Source organism: Eptesicus fuscus, chromosome 3 (genome assembly GCF_027574615.1).
Source record: "Eptesicus fuscus isolate TK198812 chromosome 3, DD_ASM_mEF_20220401, whole genome shotgun sequence".
Lineage (NCBI taxonomy): Eukaryota > Metazoa > Chordata > Mammalia > Chiroptera > Vespertilionidae > Eptesicus > Eptesicus fuscus.
Genome location: NC_072475.1, coordinates 60,395,778 through 60,420,283, shown reverse-complemented (window position 1 = coordinate 60,420,283; position 24,506 = coordinate 60,395,778). Strand labels below are relative to the sequence as shown.

At 42.1% G+C, this 24,506-nt stretch overlaps 1 protein-coding gene across 3 annotated transcripts in view; it reads left to right on the top strand.

Moving 5' to 3' along the window:
- TIMMDC1 (translocase of inner mitochondrial membrane domain containing 1) overlaps positions 1 to 24,506 on the top strand; it is a 35,910-nt gene that overhangs the window by 3,502 nt on the left and 7,902 nt on the right. For all 3 annotated transcript variants that reach the window (XM_028153338.2, XM_008146632.3, XM_054713950.1), the window contains 3 exons: positions 1,366 to 1,454; positions 1,938 to 2,005; positions 11,049 to 11,127. In XM_028153338.2, the coding sequence (XP_028009139.1) occupies positions 1,366 to 1,454; positions 1,938 to 2,005; positions 11,049 to 11,127 (236 nt within the window). The remainder of the gene's footprint in view (positions 1 to 1,365; positions 1,455 to 1,937; positions 2,006 to 11,048; positions 11,128 to 24,506) is intronic.

Sequence of the window (24,506 nt, the reverse complement as noted above, 5' to 3'; positions counted from 1 at the left end):
CCTTAGTAACAATGGAAGTACTAGTGCTAACAGTGCATACACATGGTCTGGCAGACCACTTATCTTTGGAAGAGATCACCACAATAGTTCTATTTTCTTTCTTTTTTTAAATTTAAATATTTTTATTGGATTTTTGGAAGAGAGAGAGACTGAAACATCAATGTGAATGCGGAACATCAAGGCTGCCTTCTGCACGCCCCCTACTGGGGATTGAGCCAAAACCCAAGCATGTGCCCTGACTGGGAAAACAACCACCTTTTGGTGCATGGGACAACACCCAACCAACTGAGCCATAGCGGCCCAGGCTGTAACTACTTTCTGAAAAATATTTCTGATCTGCTAAATCATCAAGGCCACGTTGTGGCATATTTATCCTATTCACAAATCCTCCATGGAGTATACTACTTCACACCAAAACAATAATTAACATAACTTTACAGCTTCTATGGTAGAAACTCAAGGGCTTGACCCCCAGTAGGAGGCATGCAGGAGGCAGCCGATCAATGGTTCTCTCATCATTGATGTTTTTATCTCTCCCTTTCCCTTCCTCTCTGAAATCAATAAAAATATATTTTAAAAAAGATTAAATGAGGTAGTATGTTAACACAACTTTTACTTAGAATGTGGTCAGCAAATTATGTTTTTTTCCTTCCTCTGCTCCTTTCCTACACATATGTATTACTTTAATCCTTACCCTTTAATTTACCACTTAATTCTTTATTTTATGTTTTTCTTTTCCACAAGATTCCTTTTTAAAATTTTTTATTTTTTACAGACAGAGGAAGGGGTAGGGGGAGAGAGAAAGAGAAACATTGATTCGTTATTTAACTTATTTATGCATTGATTCTTGTATGTGCCCTGACTGGGGACTGAACTGCAACCTTGGTGTATCAGTATGATGCTCTAATCAACTGAGCTACCCAGCCAGGGCCTCACCAAGATTTCTTAAAAAAACAAAAAAACAAAAACAAATCATATATAATACTGATCTTATAGTTGTCATGGTGTTTGCTATGTAGGTTCTCAGTGATATTTAATGAGTGGATTACTTGGTTGACAATGGCAAATTCTTAGTTTCTTTTCTATCTCCTGATAGAATAGGATGCACATGGGACTTTTGCTTAACACGTTAAGCGCCCAGCCTGTTTTGTCTTCTGGACAGAAAGTATAGTGTCAGTCACCGGTGACTGACAGGGCGCTTATTGTGTTACTCTACAATACTGAATGAATGATATTTCTACAGATTTTCTATTGTTTCTGTTTAGGTGTCCCTGTCTAATCCATAGCTGACATTCCTCCACCAGTTTTAGAATAAGGAAAGTATCAAGGTGTCTTGGAACCTCACAGCCTTTTTATTAACTTTAGCAATCTGCACATCGTGCTGCCACGCGAGGCTTCATCCGATACGGCTGGCGCTGGGGCTGGAGAACTGCAGTGTTTGTGACTATATTCAAGTAAGTTCTCTGAATTGTGACAAAGGGTCTTGGTATTCTTTTATCAGCACATCTTTTAAGTGGGATTATGAAAACTGAACACCGATATGAAAGTGATTCCTAATACCTTTCCCTCAGGAACTGCTACCTATCTATGTAAAAGATTGGTCCAGTTGTAGTTTTCCCATTGATGAATGGAGGTGTACCAACTAGTATCAAAATAGATACAAGGTTTCTTAGTAAGAGAAATTCTTCTTTATGTTTCTATTTTTAAGTGAATATTTATTCCCAAAATGTGGTTCCTTCTTCAGCAGAAGAAAGTACAACTAAAAACCCATAGATACATTAGCAATCTGAAACACATTTAAGGACCTAGACTGGGACCAGGGATTGATGTAGTACGCTCTTCTAAAATAATACAGATCTCTTTAGTGAAAGTTGCATTCCAGAAGGTAAATGGGTTATGCTTCAAATTTTGTTTTCCTCTTTCTGTTGTCTCCCCAGCACAGTGAACACTGGTCTAAGTGTATACCGAGATAAAAATGCCCTAAGCCATTTTATCATCGCAGGAGGTAAGACATTTTTGTTCTTGTTTATGTTTTTCAGTCTCAAATATGGTTTGGGAAATATGTAAGAACATATAAGTCATAGCTGCTGAATTCTTTAGTTGGCTTATTCAACATTCGTGCAAAATGTACTAGTAGTATAGAGAGTATTAGGCTTATTCCTTGGTATACTTGGTGAATAAAACAGACTAGGTCTTAGCTTTCATGGAGTGTTACAGTCTAATGTATATGGGAAAAACAGGTTGTTACAATGGAAAGTACCAAATAGGTGGGGCAGTGGGATCTAAAGTGGACAGGGTGATCAGAGAAAGCCTTTCTGAGGAAGTGACATAAGCCGAAACCTTAAGAATGGGAAGGAGCAAGACTTAACGAGGAAGTGTAGCGTAGGCAGAGGGAATGTTTCTCAGAAGCAGGGTAATATGACTGGAACATAGTGAATGAGGGTAAGAGTGGAGAGGTACAGTAGAAAGGGGCCAGATTTTTCATGGTAAGAGTTTGGATTTTATTTTTTTTTCCATTTTTTTTATTAAGGTATTATATGTGTACATGTCTTACCATTGTCCCCCCCACCCCACTCCCATACATGCCCTCATCCCCCAGAGTTTTGTGTCCATTGGTTATTTTTATATGCATGCATACAAGTCCTTCGGTTGATCTCTTATCTCCTCCCCCCGCAACCTCCCCGCTGTAATTTGACAGTCTGTTTGATGCTTTACTGTCTCTGTATCTATCTTTTTGTTCAACAGTTTATAATTTTCTTTATTATCCATAAATGAGTGAGATCATGTGGTATTTTTCTTTCATTGACTGGCTTATTTCACTTAGCATAATGTTCTCCAATTCCATCCAGGTTGCTGCAAATGGTAAGAATTCCTTCTTTTTTATGGCAGCATAGTATTCCATTGTGTAGATGTACCACAGTTTTCTGATCCAGTCATCTGCTGACAGGCACCTAGGCTGTTTCCAAATCTTAGCTATTGTAAATTGTGCTCCTATGAACATAGGGGTGCATATATCTTTTCTTATTGGTGTTTCCAGTTTCTTAGGATATATTCCTAGGAGTGGGATTACTGGGTCAAATGGGAGTTCCATTTTCAGTTTTTTGAGGAAACTCCATACTGTTCTCCACAGTGGCTGCACCAGTCTACGTTCCCACCAGCAGTGCACGAGGGTTCCTTTTTCTCCGCATCCTCGCCAACACTTGTTGTTTGTTGATTTGTTGATGATAGCCATTCTGGCAGGTGTGAGATGGTACCGCATTATTGTTTTGATTTGCATCTCTCGGATGATTAGTGACTTTGAGCATGTTTTCATGTGTCTCTTGGCCTTCCTTCTGTCTTATTTTGAAAAGATTCTATTTAGGTCCGTTGCCCATTTTTTTTATTGGATCATTTATCTTCCTTTTATTAAGTTGTACAAGCTGCCTGTAGATGTTGGAGATTAAACCTTTATCAGTGACAACATTTGCAAATATGTTCTCCCATACAGTGGGATTTCTTGTTGTTTTGTTGATAGTTTCTTTTGCTGTAAAAAATTTTTTATTTTGATGTAGTCCCATTTGTTTATTTTCTCTTTAGTTTCCATTGCCCTAGGGGCAGTGTCAGTGAAGAAGTTCTTTTGGCATATGTCTGAGATTTTGCTGCCTGTGGATTGCTCTAGTATTTTTATGGTTTCCCGTCTTATGTTTAAGTCCTGTATCCATTTTGAGTTTATTTTTGTGTATGGTGTAAGTTGGTGATCTAGTTTCATTTTTTTGCATGCATCTGTCCAATTTTCCCAACACCATTTATTGAAGAGACTGTCTTGACTCCATTGTATGTTCATGCCTCCTTTGTCAAATATTAATTGAGCATAGTGGTTTGGGTTGATATCTGGATACTCTATTCTATTCCATTGATCAATATGTCTGTTCTTGTGCCAGTACCAGGCTGTTTTGAGAACAGTGGCTTTGCAATACAGCTTGAAATCTGGTATTGAGATCCTTCCTACTTTATTCTTCTTTCTCAGTATTGCTGTGGCTATTCGGGGTCTTTTTTTATTCCAGATGAATTTTTGGAGAGTTCTTTCTAGGTCTGTGAAATATACCATTGGTATTTTAATGGCGAGTGCATTGAATCTATAGATTGCTTTGGGTAGTATGGACATTTTAATGATGTTGATTCTACCAATCCATGAACATGGTATGTTCTTCCATCTGTTTATGTCTTCCTCTATCTCTTTTTTCAGTGTCCTGTAGTTTTCTGCGTATAGGTCTTTTACCTCCTTAGTTAAGTTTATTCCTAGGTATCTTAATTTTTTTGGTGCAATGGTAAATGGGATTGCTTTTTTAGTCTCTCTGTCTGTAAGTTCACTATTGGTGTATAGAAAGGCCATAGATTTCTTGGCATTAATTTTGTATCTTGCTACATTGCCGAATTCATTTATTAAGTTTATTAGTTTTTTGATGGAGTCTTTCGGGTTTTTTATGTACAATATCATGTCATCTGCAAATAAGGACAGCTTTACTTCTTCTTTTAATTGCAATTGCTAATACTTCCAGTACTGTGTCAAACAGGAGTGGTGAGAGTGGGCATCCCTGTCTTGTTCCTGTTCTTAGGGGAAATGGTTTTAGTTTTTGCCCATAGAGTATGATGTTTGCTGTGGGTTTATCATATATAGCTTTTAATATGTTGAGGTATGATCCTTCTATTCCCACCTTGTTGAGAGTTTTTATCAAGAAAGGGTGTTGGATTTTGTCTAATGCTTTTTTTGCATCAATTGATATGACTATGTGATTTTTATCTCTCAGTTTGTTTATGTGATGTATCACGTTTATTGATTTGGGGATATTGTACCATCCTTGCATTCCTGGGATAAATCCTACTTGGTCATGGTGTATGATCTTTCTGATGTACTGCTGGAGCCGATTTGCTAGAATTTTGTTGAGGATTTTGGCATCTATGTTCATGAGGGATATTGGCCTGTAATTCTCTTTCATTGTGTTGTCTTTATCTGGTTTTGGTATTAGGGTGATGCTGGCTTCTTAGAAGGAGCTTGGGAGTGTTCCTTCCTCTTGAATTTTTTGGAATAGTCTGAGAAGGATAGGTTTTAGTTCTTCCTTGAATGTTTGGTAAAACTCTCCTGTGAAGCTGTCTGGCCCCGGGCTTTTGTTTGCTGGAAGCTTTTGATGACTGCTTCAATTTCTTTCATAGTTACTGGCCTATTGAGCTGTTTAGATTCTCCCTGATTGAGTTTTGGAAGGTTATATTTTTCTAGGAATATGTCCATTTCCTCTAGGTTGTCCAGTTTGTTGGAATAGAGTTGTTGATAGTATTTTGTAACAATCTTTCATTTCTAATTTTATTTATTTGGGTCCTCTCTCTTTGCTTCTTGGTGAGTCTGGCTAGAGGTTCATCAATCTTGTTTATCTTTTCAAAGAACCAGCTCTTGGTTTTGTTGATCTTTTGTATTGTTTCTTTGGTCTCTATGTCGTTTATCTCCACTGTGATCTTTATTATTTCCTTCCTTCTGCTTACACTGGGCTTTTCTTGTTGCTCTTTTCCTAACTCTTTTAGTTGTAGGGTTAGGTAATTTATTACCATTGTTTCTTGTTTTTTGCAGTAGGCTTGTAGAGCTATGAACTTCCCTCTCAAGACTGCTTTCGTTGTGTCCCATAGATTTTGGATTGTTGTGTTTTCATTGTCATTTGTTGCCATGATGTTTTTTATTTCTTCCTTGATCTCTCTGGTAACCCAGTCATTGTTTAATAGCATGCTGTTTATTATCCATGTGTTTGATTTCTTTGGATTGTTTTTATTGTAGTTGATTTCCAATTTTATGCCACTGTGATCTGAGAAGATGCTTGATATGATTTCTATCTTCTTGAATTTGGAGAGACTTTGCCTATGTCCCAACATATGGTCTGTCTTTGAAAATGACCCATGTGCACTTGAGAAGAATGTATATTCTGTGGCTTTGGAGTGAAATGTTCTGAAGATGTCAATTAATTCCACTGGTCTAGTGAGTTATTTAGGATTGATGTTTCTTTGCTGATTTTTTGTTTAGAGGATTTGTCCAATGGTGATAGTGGGGTATTAACCCTTTGCACTCGCTTGCTTTTTTCTCGATTCCTTTATTCTACTCGGGATTTAATTTTTTAAATACCCCAGATTTTACAAAGCGCGGCAGTAGAATAAAAAACTGGAGTTTCTTTTCATACAAACTTACTTATTTGGATTTTTTTATATTTCAAATTATTGATACATTCAATACAATTCGACATATGAGCTGCTACCGATGCTAATAGTGTCGAGTCACACTCGACATCCGAGTGCAAAAGGTTAAAGTCTCCTACAATGATTGTATTGCTGTTAATCTCTCCCTTGATATCCTCCAGGAATTTTTTTTTATGTATTTGGGTGCTCCTGTATTGTGTGCATATATGTTTACTAGAGTTATTTCTTCTTGTTGGATTGCTCCCTTTAGTATTATGAAGTGGCCTTCCTTATCTCTTGTTATGTCCTTCACTTTGAGATCTAATTTGTCAGATATAAGTATTGCTACCCCAGCTTTTTTTTCATTTCCATTCGCCTGGAAAACCCTTTTCCATCCCTTCATTCTCAGTCTGTATGCGTCTTTTTTTCTGAGGTGGGTTTCCTGTAGACAGCAGATATATGGATCTAGTTTTCTTATCCAGTCTGTTACCCTATGTCTTTTGATTGGGGCATTTAATCCATTTACATTTAAAGTTATTATTGACAGGTACTTATTTGTCGCCATTTTTATTCTATACCCCTGTGTTCCTTCTTCGCTTCCTATTCTTCTTCTTCTTCTTCTTTTTTTTTTTATAGCAGACCCTTTAGCATTTCTTGCATTGTTGGTTTGGCGGTGATAAACTCCCTTAGTCCTTTTTTGTCTGTGAAGCTCCTGATTTCACCTTCAATTTTGATTGATAGCCTTGCTGGGTACAGTATTCGTGGATTCAGACCCTTCCTTTGCATTACTGTGTATATTTTATTCCATTCCCTTCTTGCCTGATGAGTTTCTGTTGAGAAATCAGTTGCTAGTCTGATGGGGGTTCCTTTGTATGTAACTTTCTGTCTCTCTCTGGCCGCTTTTAAGATTCTTACTTTGTCGTTGGTGTTTGCCAGTTTAATTATAATGTGCCTTGGCGTCGGTCTTTTGGGGTTCATTTTGCTTGGGACTCTGTGAGCTTCTTGGATTTGTGTGGGGTTTTTCTTCCCTATATCAGGAAAGTTTTCTGTCATTATTTCTTCAAACAGGTTTTCTATTCCTTACTCAGTTTCCTTTCCTTCTGGAACCCCTATTATGTGGATGTTGTTTTGTTTTGTGTTGTCCCAAAGTTCCCTTAGGCTTTCCTCCTGCTTTTTAATTTTTTTTTCTAGAAGCTGCTCTACTTGGGTATTTTTTTCATCTTGTCTTCTAGCTCACTGATGTGGTCTTCTGCTTCGTCTCGTCTACTCTTGAAGCTTTCTAATGAGTTCTTTACAGCAGTGATGTCATTTTTCATTTCTTCTTGGTTCTTCTTCATTTCCTCTTGGTTCTTACTCATATTGTCGAATTTGTCTTCCATTCTTTTCAGCCACCTTTTGACCATTTCTCTGAATTCTTTCTCTGATAGGTTGCTGGCCTCTAATTCGTTTACTTCTTTTTCTGGTGATGCCTGCTTTTCTTTCATATGCGGGCTGTTTCTCTGTCTCCCCATGGTCTCTCTTTTTCGGATGTCTGGTTATGTAGTTCTCTCTCTCCTTTCGTGGTGGAGTGAAGAGCTCCTTTGATTCCAAGCGTTCGCGCCACCTGGGACCGGTGTTCTGGGTCTCACAGCTGTTCGGCGGTCGCCGCAGTTGTGGATTTTCAGGCCTCCAACAAGATCCACTCTTCCTTTCAAGATGGCGAGATTTCCCCCTCCGACTGGATTTTATTTTAAAGCTCTGTATCTCTGGTAGATAATTACAACAACAACAACAACAAAAGTACAACCATCCCTTGGTACCTGTGGGGGATTGATTCCAGGACATTATCCTCCTCAGGTTCCCCCCTTCCCATGAATACCCAAATCTGAAAATGTTCAAGTCCCTTATGTGAAATGGCGCAGTGTTTACATATAAGGCTACAGGGTACACCTGCACATCACTTCATTCACGTGGATTCAACATAGTGCTCCGTGTGTGGCAAACTCAAGTTTTGTTTTTGTGATTTTCCTGGGATTTCCCCCACCCCAAATATTTTTAATCTCCAGTTTATTGACTCCATAGATGTGGAACTGTGATAGGGAGGGCTTACTGTATTAAAGTATTATTTTCAGAAGTGTAGATGAAGTTAACTGCCATGTATACCCAGACACTAACTTATGTACGTTCTCTCATATACAAAAACCCACATATATTGCACATAACATTTTTTTTCTTTTTATTTGGAAACTAGAGGCCCAGTGCACGAATTTGTGCACGGGTGGTGTCCCTTGGCCTGGCATGTGATTGGGGCCATCTCGCCCAGTCCTGATCGGGGCTGATTGGGACCAATCGGGGCTGGCCAGCCAGGGGAGGGACCATGGGAGCTTGGCCAGCCATGGGAGGTTGGCTGTGGGAGCACACTGACCACCAGGAGGCAGCTCCTGCGTTGAGTGTCTGCCCCCTGCTGGTCAATGCACATCATAGTGACTAGTCATTCAGTCACTTAGGCTTTTATATATATAGATAGATAATTTCAAAGTTACAGAAAATTACAAAAATAAAAATGATACAAGGAACACCATGATCGGTACCCTTTAGTACAGAGATTCAGCTATTAATATTTTAGCCCATTTACTCTATCATTTGTGCTCCATTTTGGGTGTACTCTCTCTTTCTCTATGTGTCCTATACATCCACAGACAAACACATGTATTTATACTTTGAACTTAACATTTTTTAAATGTATTTTTTATTGATTTCAGAGAGAGAGAGAGAGATAGAAACATCAATGATGAGAGAGAATCATTGATTGGCTGCCTCCTGTACATCCCATATCGGGGATTGAGCCCGCAACCTGGGCATGTGCCCTTGACTGGAATCAAACCCTGGACCCTTGAGTCCACAGGCCACCACGCTATCCACTGAGCCAAACTGGCTAGGGCTGAACTTAACATTTTAATGAAAACATTTTTAAATATGAAATTAGAAATAGACATTAATAGCATTGAAGCTGCTAGGACTTGCCCTTTTTGAACTGGTGAACAGTTTTACATGTTCTATAGCAGGGGTCCTGAAACTTTTTAAACAGGGGGCCAGTTCACTGTCCCTCAGACCATTGGAGGGCTGGACTATAGTTTAAAAAAAACTATGAACACTGCACATATCTTATTTTGAAGTGAAAAAACAAAACGGCAAAAACACCTGCATGTGGCCCGCGGGCCGTAGTTTGAGGACGCCTGTTCTATAGGCTCAAATGTTTATATTCCAACCAAACTCTTGTCTTCCTCCCCCCACTTCCGTACTTGGTTCTTCTATTATGCTCTCTGTTGTCTACCCTGTTAAATTCCAAAAGTGGAAACCCAGTAATGATGGTTCTTCCCTTTATTTCTTTCCAAACTTCTAGTCCTATCATTTATATTCCTTAAATATATGTGGACTCTCACCTTCTCTTTGTTCCTACTGTTGCTATTAGGTTTTACCTATTTCTACTCTTGTCATTCCACCTCCTCTGTTGTCTTAGTTTTAAAATATGAATATGATTATAATACTTTTCTACTTGAGATTCTTCCACAGATTCCCATCACTGTAATGTTGATTCTTGATCTGGCCCCATGCACCACCCTTGCTTCAGCCTTATGAATCTACTTGGCTTTCCTAAACCCAGCATATTCTTGCTTTACATGTATTGGTCCCTCCTCTTCTTCGTCTTTCTTTCTTTCTTTCTTCCTTTCTTTCTTTCTTTCTTTCTTTCTTTCTTCCTTTTTTTTTTTTTTTGTTAATTCTCACTCGAGGATATTTTCCCATTGATTTTTAGGGAGAGTGAAACCCAGAGACAAACATCCATGTGAGAGAAACACATTGATTGGTTGCCTCCTACATGCGCCCCAACCAGTGCCTGGGCCTGGGAGAAGCCTGCAACCGAGGTACGTGCCCTGGACCAAAATCGAACCTGGGACCCCTTGGTCTGCAGCCTGACGCTCTATCCACTGAGCAAAACCAGCTAGGGCTGGTCCCTCTTCTTGAACCCACCTTCCCCACTCCCAGAATTAATTTTGTTCAGCCCCTATTTAACCTGTCTTTCTTTATTTTTTTAAAAAATATATTTTTATTGATTTCAGAGAGGGAGAAAGAGATAGAAACATCAATGAGAGAGAATCATTGATTGGCTGCCTCAACCTGGGCATGTGCCCTTGACTAGAATCGAACCGGGCACCCTTCAGTCCACAGGCTGATGCTCTACCCACTAAGCTAAACCTATTAGGACTCAAGTGTTATCTTTAAAAATGTTGTCACCTCAGATGCCATTAGATGTGTTGTCCATAGTAAAAGGGGAAAATGAATGACCATTTGGATGTACAGTCCTAGTGGGAAGGAAACAGTACACATGTAGCGGCCACCAGATGGCACTGTAAGCAAGATGCATGTTTTCAGGCCTGCCTGAGAGGTGTAGGGTGGCAGTACAGAAAGGGGGAAGGCATAAGCTGCAGGGGTTTTTGTTTATTTGGGGAAAGCTTTCCTTGAAGAAGGAAGAAATGAAAGGTGGAAGTGAAGAGATTACAGATTTTTAAGGGGGAGGCAGACGAAAATGAAGCAAAATGAGAAGAGGTTGGATCCATAGAACACACTGAGGAATTCGTTTTGTAAACTGAACATTTCTTCCTTTGAACCTGCAGAATAGAAGAGACACTAGCTATATTGGCATTTTAGACTCAGAAAATCTAGGTTGTGGTAGTATATTAATGTTGGGCTCAGAAAGCTTACTATAGGTATTTATGTCCTTTTTATAGAAGGATAATTTTAAAATAGAATTCTGGCACTTAAAGATGACTTAATAATGCTGTTTTTCTGTTGTTTGTTTTCTGTGTTTGTTTAAATAGCTGTCACAGGAAGCCTTTTTAGAATAAATTTAGGCCTGCCTGGCTTCGTAGCTGGTGGCATAATTGGCGCCTTGCTAGGGTAAGTATTAACATGGTTTGATTCTGAATTAACACAACTTTCATTAATGACTGGCCTGTTAAACATCTCATTCATTTCTAAAGAACAGAGATCTCTAGACTTGTGTTGGTAGTAGCTTTGGCTGTCCAATTATAATTCTACCCCAATTATTCATTTACTTCCAGTTTTCATTGGGTGAAAACTTTAAATATCACGAACATCTAAAACTATTTATAGTTTGAACAAAGGTCCTTATAAGGAGCAGGTAAAAGGAATAAGAAAGTTAAGCATATTCTATTTTAAAAAGTTTTGATTTTGTTTGTTTAATTAATTTTTAAAATGTCTTTTTACTTTGAAAAATTCTGAACCTACAATAAAGTACATTGAATGAATTAGTACATTGAACACCCATATACCCTTTCACTTGAATTCACCAATTGTTAACATTTTGCCATATTTGTTGTCCATCTCTCTGTATATATGTGGCTGTGTGTATATTTCCTTTTCAATTAAACCATATGAGACCTCAATTCTGACCCCTAAATACATCATTGTGTATCTCCCAGAACAAGAACATTGTCCAGTGACAATAAATAAACAAAATGTGGTATAACTATACTATATAATATTCAGCTGAATGGTTTTCTGGCAATGGGCACTTCAGCCTGAGGTTAATCCATCAGGATTTGTGTTTGTCCTCACCTAACCAGCAGCAGAGGAAAGGTGGCAGGTCAAAGGCAGGAGTGGAATGGGAGGGAAGAGGCCAGTGCCTCAGTTTTCCCCCCTTCAGTCCGTGTTCTCTGGTTACCTTCATATTTGAATACTGGTATGCCCAATTAAGTTGGAAGCCGCTTGAGAATAAGGCTTTGGTGTCCCTGATTAGCCACATGCTGTGACCATCAGATACTGGTTGAACTGAATTGACCTGGCAGAAATTTCCACATCAGTACCATCTAAGGGCAGGAGATGGTGAGGTCTTCCGCTTACGCAGGCACCTTTCTTTTCACCAGTAGCCCTCTCCAACCGTCCACAGTTACTAGTCCACATTTGCTCACCAAATCTAGTGACCTTTCTCGGCCCTCATTCTCTTTAATCTCGTAGTATCCAGCACTGTTTCTAGTTCCACCATCTTTTTTATTTTATCCTCACTGTCAACGTAAGGAACATTCATACCTGTGAAGAATTTCTGTGAGTTAGAGCCAAACTGTCGACAAATGCCGGGAAGCAGAATCTCAATGGATTGAGATAATGCTCCGGAGAATGGCAGTATTGCACCCGGTTTTATACGTTATAATCAAAAGAGGAGATGTAAGTGGGTTATATGAAATCCATTGGTAATAGGTTAGGGAGGTGGAGGAAGAGTGGGGAAACCTCTGGGATTGGATAAAGAATAAAATGATAGACATACTTCTTTTACTTATAGAGGTAAAGGAGGGGCCCTTGGAGCTTGGGAGTGAGGCAGCCAATGGTAACATGCCTGGGGCAGAGAGGGGGAGGGAGAAGGGAAAGGGAAAGGCAAGGGGGCCTGCTCCTGGGAGGGAGAATGCACTGGGCCCTCCATCCCAAGGGTTTTAAGGGTGGAGATTTTAGGGGAGGTCCTAAACAGCCAACAATTAACTCAATAACAATGAGGGGATTTGTGGTCTCCACAGAACGGTGCCTGTGCTTTCAGGGGTCCAGAAAAGAAAGTTACTTTGACATTCCAATGATATGTTATTGTAGATACAAGACAATAGGCTCAGTTAAGGTAAAGATTGACCTTTGTCAGGGAAGGAACTGCCTAGGACCTTAGTTGGCAAACTGCGGCTCTTGAGCCACATGCGGCTCTTTGGCCCCTTGAGTGTGGCTCTTCCATAAAATACCACGGCCTGGGCGAGTCTATTTTGAAGAAGTGGCGTTAGGAGAAGTTTAAGTGTAAAAAATTTGGCTCTCAAAAGAAATTTCAGTCGTTGTACTGTTGATATTTGGCTCTGTTGACTAATGAGTTTGCCGACCACTGATCTAGGACATGACTACCCACCATAAACTGCTTTTATTTAAAGTTTTAATTTCAGACCATCCTTTGTGGTTACTTTAGGTCTCTGAGTTTGCACAGCCACCATACAGGCATTCCCTGAGCTTGTCAGGTTAGCATGTGGCCCCTTTTTTTCCACATCACTGTAGGATATGTTTCTTAATGAATTTAGAAAGAGAGAGAGACATCAATCGGTTGCCTCCTATATGTGCCTCGACTGTGGATTGAACCCACAACCTAGGTATGTGCCCTGACCAGGAATGGAACTAGCAACCTTTTTGGTGTACAGCAGGGGTGGGGAACATCTGGCCCATGGGCCATAAAAGGCCTGAAAAATCATTAGCTCTGGCCCTGCCAAGGCATTAGGGGTGAGTTAGTTAAATGTTTGACCAAATATAGCAGGCTGATTTTTAAGTTTATAATTTTGTGTGGCCTGAGAGTGATGTTATAAATGTCCAAATGGCCCTTGGAAGAAAAAAGGTTCCCACCCCTGGTGTACAGGATGACACTGTTTTAGGTGGTGGGAACAGCACCAGGTTCTGACCCTGTGGTCAGACCAAACTTGAGTTCAGCAACCTCGGTACTTGGGTTCTGCCTAGGAAAGAATTCAGAGCCAAGACCCAAACTGTAAGAGAACATTTATTTGGTAAATCGCAGAGGAAGAAGAAGTAATTCCTAGAAGAAATGGGCTTCGGAGACAAGTTATAGAGGTAAAGGAAGGGTCCTTGGAGCTTGGGAGTGAGGAAGCTAATGGTAACATGCCTGGGGCAGAGAGGGGGAGGGAGAAGGGAAAGGGAAAGGCAAGGGGGCCTGCTCCTGGGAGGGAGAATGCACTGGGCCCTCCATCCCAAGGGTTTTAAGGGTGGAGATTTAGGGAGGTCCTAGAGGAAGATAACAGAATATTCAGCAGTTTTCCCGGTGTGCCCTTTCAGGGTCTAGGTGTCCCCAGATTGGTTGGTCTTCACCAGGGCAGGGGGTCATGTTGCTTTTCTGGGCCTGGAGCGGAAATACAACTGAGGCCTAGATCTTATCTCTAGGGAGGAAAGGTTAGGGGGCCCAAACTGCATGACCAGTGATATGCCAGGGGAGGAAAGGTCACCCTGGGGGCTAAGTCCCACCCTACAACTGTCCTTTGTTAGGCACCTGGGACTTTCTGCCCTGGTGACCTTCTGTACCTGGCCTATCGTCCTTGCTCTGCTCATGTCTGTCCACCTGCCTACAACACAACCAACTGAGCCACCCAGCCAGGGCTAATTCCACCGTCTTGAAATTCTATCTTTTCTTGGCTTCCATGATATCACATCCACTGAAGATTCTTCTATTCAATGAGCTGTTTCCTTAAAAAAAAAAAAAAAAAAACAAGAAAAAACATTGTTCAGTGATAATCACAGTACAATTATCACACTAAATAATTTAGCATTGATGCAATACAGTTATCTAAGATAGGTTCTATATTCAAAAGTCTTTGATTATTACAATAATATGTGTACATAAATTTTTTAAAACCCAGGATCCAGTTGTATATTGCATTTAGTAATTGTGTCTTTTCAGATTCCTTTAATGTAGAACAGTTCCATTTATTATATCATAGTTGTATAGATCAGAAGTCTGGGTAGGCTTGAATGGGTTCTCTGCTAAAGGTTTCACAAGGCAAAAAGTCATGGTATTGGCCAGGTAGGCTCTTATCTTGAGGCTCTGTGGAAGAATCTATTTTCAAACCATTCAGGTTGTTGACAAAACCCTTGTGGCAGTAAGTCAGAAGTCCCTATTGGCATTCACATTGCAACTCACAATATCCCTCCATGTTCAAACTAGCAACCAGCTTATTGAATGCTTCTCATACTTCAAATCTCTGACTTCCACTCTAACACTAGCCAGAGAAAACTCTGCTTGGAAAGGGTTCCCACAGATAATCTCCTTTGTGACGGACTCAAATTCAACTGTATGTCTGTGAAATCAATTTGCCATGTAATGTAATATAATCATGGGCATAATATCATCATATTCACAGTTGGGGTATCAGGGTAGGATAATTTAGGGAGCCTTTTTAGAATTCTGCATGCACATTGGGTATCCAATAAATTTTTCTACTGCAAAGGTATCTTTTTCCCATTGTGGTTAAGTACTCTGTGGGGTGAAAGTCCGTGAATAGCCTGCTTTCCAGCCGCTTCTAGTGATATTTAATGATCCATGTTGTAATCAGTTATTACAAAGACAAAACATTGATTAGCTATTCTATCATTTCTTCTATTCTTTTTAGTTGGCATTCACTTGAATAGAAGAGTTCTCCCTTCCCCTCCTTCTTCCCACTCTCTTTCCCCACCCCCTTTTCAGGAAGAGATAACACTGTAGATCTATGGATCATTTTTTTTTTTAAGTTCCCCACTTCCTTTATTTATTTTTAAATAAATCTTCATTGTTCAGATTATTACAGGTGTTCCTCTTATTTTCCCCCAAAGCTCCCCTCCACCTGATTCCCCACCCCACTCCATGCCCTTACCCCGTGCCACTGTCTTAATCCATAGATGTAAGATTTTTGTCCAATCTCTTCCCGCACCCTTCAAACCTCCTTCCCCCTGAGAATTGTCCGTCCACTCCCTTTCTATGTCCCTGATTCTATTATATTCACCAGTCCATTCTGCTCTTCAGATTTTTTATTCACTTGATTTTTAGATTCACTTGTTGGTATGTATGTATTTGATGTCATTTTGTTGTTCATCATTTTTATCTTTACCTTTTTCTTCTTCTTCCTCTTCTTAAAGAATACCCTTCAGCACTTCATGTAATCCTGGTTTGGTGGTGATGAACTCCTTTAGCTTTTCTTGTCTGTGAAGCTCTTTATCTGACCTTCAATTCTGAATGATAGCTTTGCTGGGTAGAGTAATCTTGGTTGTAGGTTCTTGCTGTTCATCGGTTTGAATATTTCTTGCCACTCCCTTCTGGCCTGCATAGTTTCTGTTGAGAAATCAGTCGTATGGGTACTCCCTTGTAGGTAACTAATTGTTTTTCTCTTGCTGCTTGTAAGATTCTCTCTTTGTCTTTTGCCCTTGGCATTTTAATTATGATGTGTCTTGGTGTGGTCCTCTTTGGATTCCTCTTGTTTGGGGTTCTGTGCACTTCCTGAACTTATAAGTCTATTTCTTTCACCAGGTAGGGAAAGTTTTTCTGTCATTATTTCTTCTAATAGGTTTTCAATATTTTGCTCTCTCTCTTCTTTTGGCACCCCAAAATTTCTGATGTTGGTATGCTTAAAGTTGTCCCAGAGACTCCTTACACTATCTTCATATTTTTGGATTCTTTTTTCTTTTTGTTTTTCTGGTTGGGTGTTTTTTGTTTCCTCATATTTCAGATCTTTGGTTTGATTCTTGGGGTACATTGATCTACAGTTGAGTTTCTTTATATTCTTTATTTCAGACGGTGTATGCTTAATTTCTGACTGGTCTTTTTCCATTTTTTTGGCATTCTCATTAAGGTCCTTGAATGTCTCACTAAGCTCCTTGGAGGTCTCATCAAGTTTCTCAGCGGTTTTTAGAAGATTCTTGAGTAACCTTATAAATGTGGTTTTGAACTCTATGTCGTCCAGTAGTTTGCTTTCCTCCATTTCTTTCATTCATGACATGTTTCTGTGTCTCTGCATTTTGGCTGCTTCCCTGTGTTGATGTAGTGGCTTTGTGTGATAGGTGACCTATAGGGGCCAGTAGCTTAGCTGCCCCAATCACCTGAGGTAGACACTCTTGATACACCCCTTTGTGGGCTGGGTGCAAAGCCTTGGTGTAGTTAAGCCTTGATTGCTGTTGGTACACTTGGAGGAATTGACCTCCAGGCCAATTGGCTGTGAGGACCCGTTGTGTCTATAATGGAAGAACTGCTGCGCTGTGGAGACACACTTATGGTACAGGACTTGCTTCAGTGGGGCTTTGGTGCTCAATGAGTCTGCCTCTTGAATGTGTCACTTATGGATGTGAGGAGTTGAAATCTGGTGTTGTCTCACACTGACCACGAGGTACACTGGCTTCTGGATCTCCAATGGGGTGCAGGTCAACTACTGTCTGAGGCCACCCAACAGGAGCTACAGCGAAAACTACAGTTTTCTCCTCTTTGCTTGGGGTTTGGAGGTTTTGGAGCTGTCTGACCCGGGTTGCAAGTTTGCTAGGTTAAGCTGCGATAGGGAAGGCCATTCATATGCAAAAGCCGCTGCTTGGAGCTTGGCTGGGTTTGTAGGTGTGCAGGGCGGAATCTCAGGGCATCACTAGGCTAGGGCATGGCAAACAGCGATGGCTGCCAGCCAGCCATCCCCGCGCCTCCGACTGTGTGTCCCGCACTCCAGCGCAGCAAACAATTATTCCTGTGTGCATCTCTGCAAGCAAGCCACCCTCACTTTCTGACCTGATGTCAGACAGTCTAGCTTCTCCCTGTAGGAGTTTGGGTCCCCCGCGTCTCCCCAGAAACTGGATTTCAGAGAAATTGGGAGCTTGTCTCCCTTCAGGTTGAAGAAAGCAATGCCCGCTGCCAGCCCGGTTCGCGCGCGCCTCCGTACTTCAGCTTTTCAGCGCTTGTGCACTGAATGCTCTTTTCTCTTTCCTTCTAGTTGTAGAACTTCCACTCAGCCAGCTTTCCCGTGGTTCTGGGTGATAGACGTTTTGTCTTTTAGTTGTAGTTTTGAAATTGTTGTGCAAGGCAGCAGTTTAGGTGTTTACCTACGCCGCCATCTTGGATCCTTCTGGATAATTTTTTTTTTAATTTAGCATTTCATAATCCATTGCTGACATCAGTTTTTGTTGTATTATTAATATACCAGGTTCTTAATATAAGAATTGTTGAAGCTAGCAACAAAACTAAACTATTTTCATGGTGGAAAAAAAACAAGTTACCATCTTACCCATATTTAATCATACAGTTCAGAGTTGTTAAGTATATTCACATTGTTATGCAACAGATCTTTAGAACTTTTTAATCTAGCAAAACTGGAAGTCAGTACCCATTAAACACTAATTCTCCCTCTACCTGTCCCTCAGCCCTTGGCAACTACCTTTCTGTTTTCTGTTTCTATGATTTTGAACACTTCAGATATTTCATACGAGTGGAATCATATGTATCTTTTTGTAACTGGCTTATTTTTTTAATTTTTATTTTTTAAATATATCTTATTGATTTTTTACAGAGAGGAAGGGAGAGAGATAGAGAGTTAGAAACATCGATGAGAAAGAAACATCGATCAGCTGCCTCCTGCACACCCCCTACTGGGGATGTGCCCCCAACCAAGGTATATGCCCTTGACCAGAATCGAACCTGGGACCCTTCAGTCCGCAGGCCGACGCTCTATCCACTGAGCCAAACCAGTCAGGGCTTATTTTTCTTTTTATGTATACTGTATACTAGAGGCCCGATGCATCAAATTTGTGCAAGTGGCTCAGCCCCTGCAGCTGCAGCAGCTTGCTTCAGCCCTCGCAGCCCCAGCTTTGTCCGGAACGTTGTCCAGAAGGTTGTCCGGCTGTCCAGTCTAATTAGCATATTATGCTTTTATTATTATGATTATTATTATTATTATGACTAGAGGCTCACTGCACGAAAATTCATGCAAGATTAGGCCTTCCTTCCCCCAGCTGCCAGCACCAGCTTCCCTCTGGCGCCCAGGACTTGGGCTGGCTTCCCTCGGACTGCCTGCAGGCACCCAAGACCCAGGCTGGCTTACCTACAGCCCTGGCTTCATCAGGAAGGACGTCTGGAATGACGTCAGAAGATGATCGGTCTAATTAGAATATTACCCTTTTATTATTATAGATATATTTATTGATTTCAGAGAGAAAGGGAGAGAGAGGAAGATAGACACATCAATGAGAGAGAATCATTGATTGGCTGCCTTCTGCGTGCCCCTTTCTGGGGATTCGAGCCTGCAACCCGGGCATGTGCCCTTGACCGGGACCCTTCAGTCCGAAGACCAATGCTCTATCCACTGAGCTAAACCAGGCAGGGCTGGCTTATTTTTCTTTACATAATGTCTTTGAAGTTCATCCATGTTATAGCATATGACAGGATCTCTTTATTTAAGGCTGCATACCATTCCATTTTATTAACATTTTCATCATTCATTGGTCAATGGTCATTTCCACCTAGCAAGAATATTTTTTAAATTAGCCTACTTAAGTTGTAGCCAGAGTAAATTTAAGTTATATCAGAGCCAAAAACTCCTTTTTATACATTAAAAAAAAAAAATCTTCTGCCCCGGCCAGCGGGGTCTTCTAACGGGGGTACCGAGGCGGCGCACCTAAGAGAATGAGAGACAGACAAGGGACGCAGAAGAATGGAGGCAAGACAAAAGGGATTCTGATCAAGCCTCGAAATTTTATTTTTTACAGCGTTCCTTATATGTGGTTTCTAGAGGGGTGGGGGCTGACCCTTAGATAATCGGCTAAAGTCGTAAAGGGTGCTGACTATAGATAAAGGGTGTGGCGGTTGAAGGGTGGCTACAGAAGGAATGCTTTGTCCTCAGGCAAGAGGAAGTGGGCCTAGTTTCAGTAACTTACTGAAGTAAGGTCAGAGTTAATCCTTTGACCAACTCTTGGCTCCTGACATCTCCTCCCTCTCTGTTTAAGAAACGGGAGTGGGCATTAATCGACCGAGGAGACATTGACCTGGTTCCTCCCGTGGGCTTTGCATACCCACTGTGTGTGGCTCTTGACATCTTTTGGGGAGGAGAGGCAGAGCCATTATTTTTATCGATGTCAACCTCTATGCAAACCAGGTATACTCTCAGGGAAATCCAGAGGAGGTTGGAAAAATATCCCAACCTTCCCTTGCAATGCTTTGCTCTGCACCCGGTTCGATACCCATACCTCTGGCTCTGGCTAGAGCGTAGGTAAGCATCCCTCTGGTTAAGATGCTGTCCCTGTAGGGATGGAGCCAGTCTGGGTCCGGAGGTGCTCTCGCTCTTGGTAAACCGAGTCCCACCTATCGGCCATTTCCAGGCGTTGATAATGAATCTGAATGGGTTTTGCTAAAGTTGAATCTATTTGCTGTTTTACGAGGTCGGTTATTTTTCTAAATGCCCAAGGGCCAAATGTAAGAATAAGGAAAAAACCAACAAGGGGACCAAGGATGGGGAGGAGGTAGGGGAGGAGTCCATTAAGTCCACTCCAGAGCGGGTTCTCAAATAGCTCTTTTCGTCTCTTGACGAGATCTTCTTGTAGCTTCTTGATCTTGTCTCGGATGATGCCAGACTTGTTGGCGTAGAAGCAGCATTGTTCCTGTAGAGCCAAACATATCCCTCCCTGTTCTGCCGTGAGCAAATCTAACCCTCTTCTATTTTGTAATACGACTTCTGCTAAAGAATCAATCTGGTCCTGAAGATCACTAATGGTCCCTGAAAGAGCTTGGACATCATCAATTAGTTTTGTGTAGGAGTGTATTGCTACTCCTAGACCTGCTGTGCCGGAAGCTACGGCTCCAGAGGTCCCTAGACCAATGAGTAAGGGGATGAATTGGACAGCCCGTTTACTACGCCCAGCAATGTAATCAAGACTGGGTAAGGGAACAGGCTCATCCCCTGGAATAATGGAGATGTCTGGGAGAATGTTAGCTTGTAAGCAAAGTCCAGTCCAATTTGTTGGCAGGGCTGTATAGGCTAGATTATTGCCACAAAGGAAAACTTGCCTGGGGGCAGGACATAGGGGCTCAGAGTAGTTAGTGATTTTGGAGCAGTTAGAAAAGGTTATAAATCCCACATCTAGATCATAGCTGTCATTTTGGAATGTTCTTTGATAGCAGATAGAAAGATTGAAACCTACGACCTTCAGTGATGGAGGAATTGGATGCCGGAATAGCTGTAGGCATGGGAGTTCCAATAGTCATGCATAGCCAGCAGTCTCCAGCAAGGTGAGGGTTGGAGGCATTTAAAGCTATGAGAGTGGCTTCTAGGATGTTACTTGTCTGGGTGTCAAGATCTACATCTCGAGACTTTGGGAGAGCCAATGGATGGTATTGGAGGGGAGGATACATGAGTTTAATAATTTCTTCGATTTGTTTTTGAACTATGGATTCTCTTACTCTGTCTGTTGGCCCACCACCATCAGATATATGAATAGGTGCTTGTGGTGGCCAACAAGTATCTTTTCCAACATCGCCAGAGCAGGAGGCTTGGGCATATTTAGTGTGACCTGTTGAGCTGGAGAAATCAAGCTCACCTCCCATGGTTCCTAGTTTAGTTTTCTGGAGAATGGCTGTTAGATATATTTTACCATCTGTGTGGGTACACTGCTGGACACTGTTGTAGCAGGTCGAGTGGAGTGCTACGACATGTTGGCAATTACTGGGACACTGCCCTGGTTTGCCCTCAATTGTAGGTATAACCTTGGGCTTCCCAACACATCTCCATCCTTGCTTGAATCCTCCCCCTACTAATCTTTCAGCGGCGTCCATGAGGCAGCTGATAAAATCACTGTAAGGCTCGTCAGCCCCTTGGCGAATTTTGGCTAGCGAGGTAGTGGCAGAATCCTTAGGGGGGAGACGGCGCCAAGCCTTAAGACTGGCGACTTGGATTTGGGCTAGTAAACCAGGGGGAAATTTGGCCTGGACTTCATTGGTTTCATAGGGGGGGTCTGCCAAGAAGTTTATAGAGATACTTTCATTATTACATTGGGCTGTTTCTCGGCAGTTTTCAACAAAGTCTGTACGCCAAAGGACATAATCACCTCCTGAAAGCGTGGCTCGAGCTAAGGATAGCCAGTCATTAGGTGTGAGCCATTTGTCACTTAAGCTTTCGAGAAGGGTGATGGTAAATGGGGCTGTAGGGCCATAATTACTGACCGCGGCTTTAAGATCTTTAAGATGTTTAAGATTAAGGCGGCGGTATTTTTGTTCAGATGTGTTACTCTGGCTAGGGTTGGGGTCTTCAGTGTCTGAAGCTTCATTGTCTGAGTCTGGATTTTGAGTTTGAGAGTCAGAGCCTTCTTCTTCCTCAATGACCATAGGGCGGGAACCCTGACTACGGGTGATGGGAAAAGCGTGGAGGGTGGTTTTTGATTTAAGCTTTATTAGGAGGCTCTTGAAGAGCAGGAGCAGTGAGACCCCAGGGATCTTCACCGTCGTGGCAATGAGCAGCCTGTTCATCAAGGGTTTCTTGATCTTCCGGGAAGAGTTTGTAATCTAAGGGGGTCTTATTTAAACCTTTAAGTGAGGGATAGATACCAGGGACCTTAGTGCTAGGGGTAGGATGAGTTTCTTTGGTTTCTTCCATAAGATCCTTTTGAGGTGGGTTTTCTGGCATATTTACCGCGACCGACGGACAAGCCGAGGGCGGGCGGGAACTATCTTTTAAGACTGTCTCTCCTGTTTTTATTATATCTTTTATATCAGGATCTAGAGGATGAACTTTAAGAATATCATGTATAAGGTTCCAGTAAGAGAAGGCAGATATAGGGATTTTCTCTGGGCCAAAAGTCTCATAATAATCCTGAAGGGTGTCGCCCACTCTTTTCCATTGCTTTGAATCGATGGTGCCCACTAGTGGAAACCAGGGACATGTTTCATGCCTTTCTTTTTACCCTTACTCCTCGCGTCCTGAGGGACTTCTTGAGCCCACCGAGGAATACCTTGTGAGAACTGAGAGAGGTGCCCATGTCTATGCGGGAGCTTCTCAATTTTTTGCCTCCTCCGCGTAAGCCTCTGGGACGTATAAACCCTGTGCCAGGTCAGCCCTGAGTTTCCGTTGCCTAGGACAGTTGTCTCGTCAACGATCTCTGTTTGCCCAAAGGCCCCTGCTCGCGTATCATAGGTCGGGATGTATAAGCCCCATGCCAGGTTAACGACCACTAAGACAGAGCGAGCTCAGGGTTTGCGAGAGACGTGACGAGGAACCGACCAGAGACAAATTACTCCTCAGGGTGATTCAGAGTTCTCGCTCAGCCAGATCGCGGTACCCTTAACTCTTCCCAGATTGGCGAGACGAGTGCTTATTAGCGGACTGGGGGTTGAATCGAGAAGCTCAAAGTGTAGGAAATCCGTCAAAGGGCATAAAAACTCGTTCTCACAAGGAATTCACTCTTAAATCTTTGTCTGAAAAAATCATCTGCAAAACTCAACTACGATCATACGGACGGGCAGCTCCGCGGCAATCAAGGGACAAGTCTTCACTCACGGGAGTTCCGTGGCGACTCAAGGGACGAGTCTTCACTCACGCACGTTCCGTGGCGACTCAAGGGACGAGTCTTCACTCACGGACGTCCCGTGGCAACTCAAGGGACAAGTCTTCACTCACGGTGCGTTCCGTGGCGACTCAAGGGACGAGTCTTCACTCACGGGAGTTCCGCGGCGACTCAAGGGACGAGTCTTCACTCACGGGAGTTCCGCGGCGACTCAAGGGACGAGTCTTCACTCACGGGCGTTCCGTGGCGACTCAAGGGACGAGTCTTCACTCATGGCGCGTTCCGCAGCGACTCAAGGGACGAGTCTTCACTCACGGGAGTTCCGTGGCGACTCAAGAGGGTGTCCGGCCGGACCGATGTGCAGATGTTCCCCGGAGAGCCGACCCTCGGACCCCACGTTGGGCGCCAGAAATGCCCCGGCCAGCGGGGTCTTCTAACGGGGGTACTGAGGCGGCGCACCTAAGAGAATGAGAGACAGACAAGGGACGCAGAAGAATGGAGGCAAGACAAAAGGGATTCTGATCAAGCCTCGAAATTTTATTTTTTACAGCATTCCTTATATGTGGTTTCTAGAGGGGTGGGGGCTGACCCTTAGATAATCGGCTAAAGTCGTAAAGGGTGCTGACTATAGATAAAGGGTGTGGCGGTTGAAGGGTGGCTACAGAAGAAATGCTTTGTCCTCAGGCAAGAGGAAGTGGGCCTAGTTTCAATAACTTACTGAAGTAAGGTCAGAGTTAATCCTTTGACCAACTCTTGGCTCCTGACAATCTTCATTGTTGAAAGTATTACAGATGTCTTCCTTTTTCCTCCTATTACCCTTTTCCCCCTGGTTCCCATCTCACCTCAAGCCCAGTTTTTACAGCCTGAAGTTATGGGGACTCTCTTCCCAGCACTGGAACTCTGGGCCGAGGGGTGTGGTGTGGGGCTGGGACTCTTTGCTCCTCATGGGAGGTCTCTGCAGCCGAGATATCCCTCCTGATTAAAAAAACGCCACATGTAGGTGTCGAACCAAAACATTCCAGGCCTCCGCCCGTCCTACCAATCTCAGTGTGCTTTCTTCTTTACTTTTCTAGTTGTAGGACTTTCATTCAGCTAGATTTCAGGTGGTTCTGAATGATTGTTGTTCTGTATTTTAGTTGTAATTTTGATGTGGTTGTGGGTGACGGTGAGTACAGGCATTTACCTATGCTGCCATTTTGATTTTAAAAAATTTCCTTTTCTTTGAGAAAACAAGAATGAAACCCTCT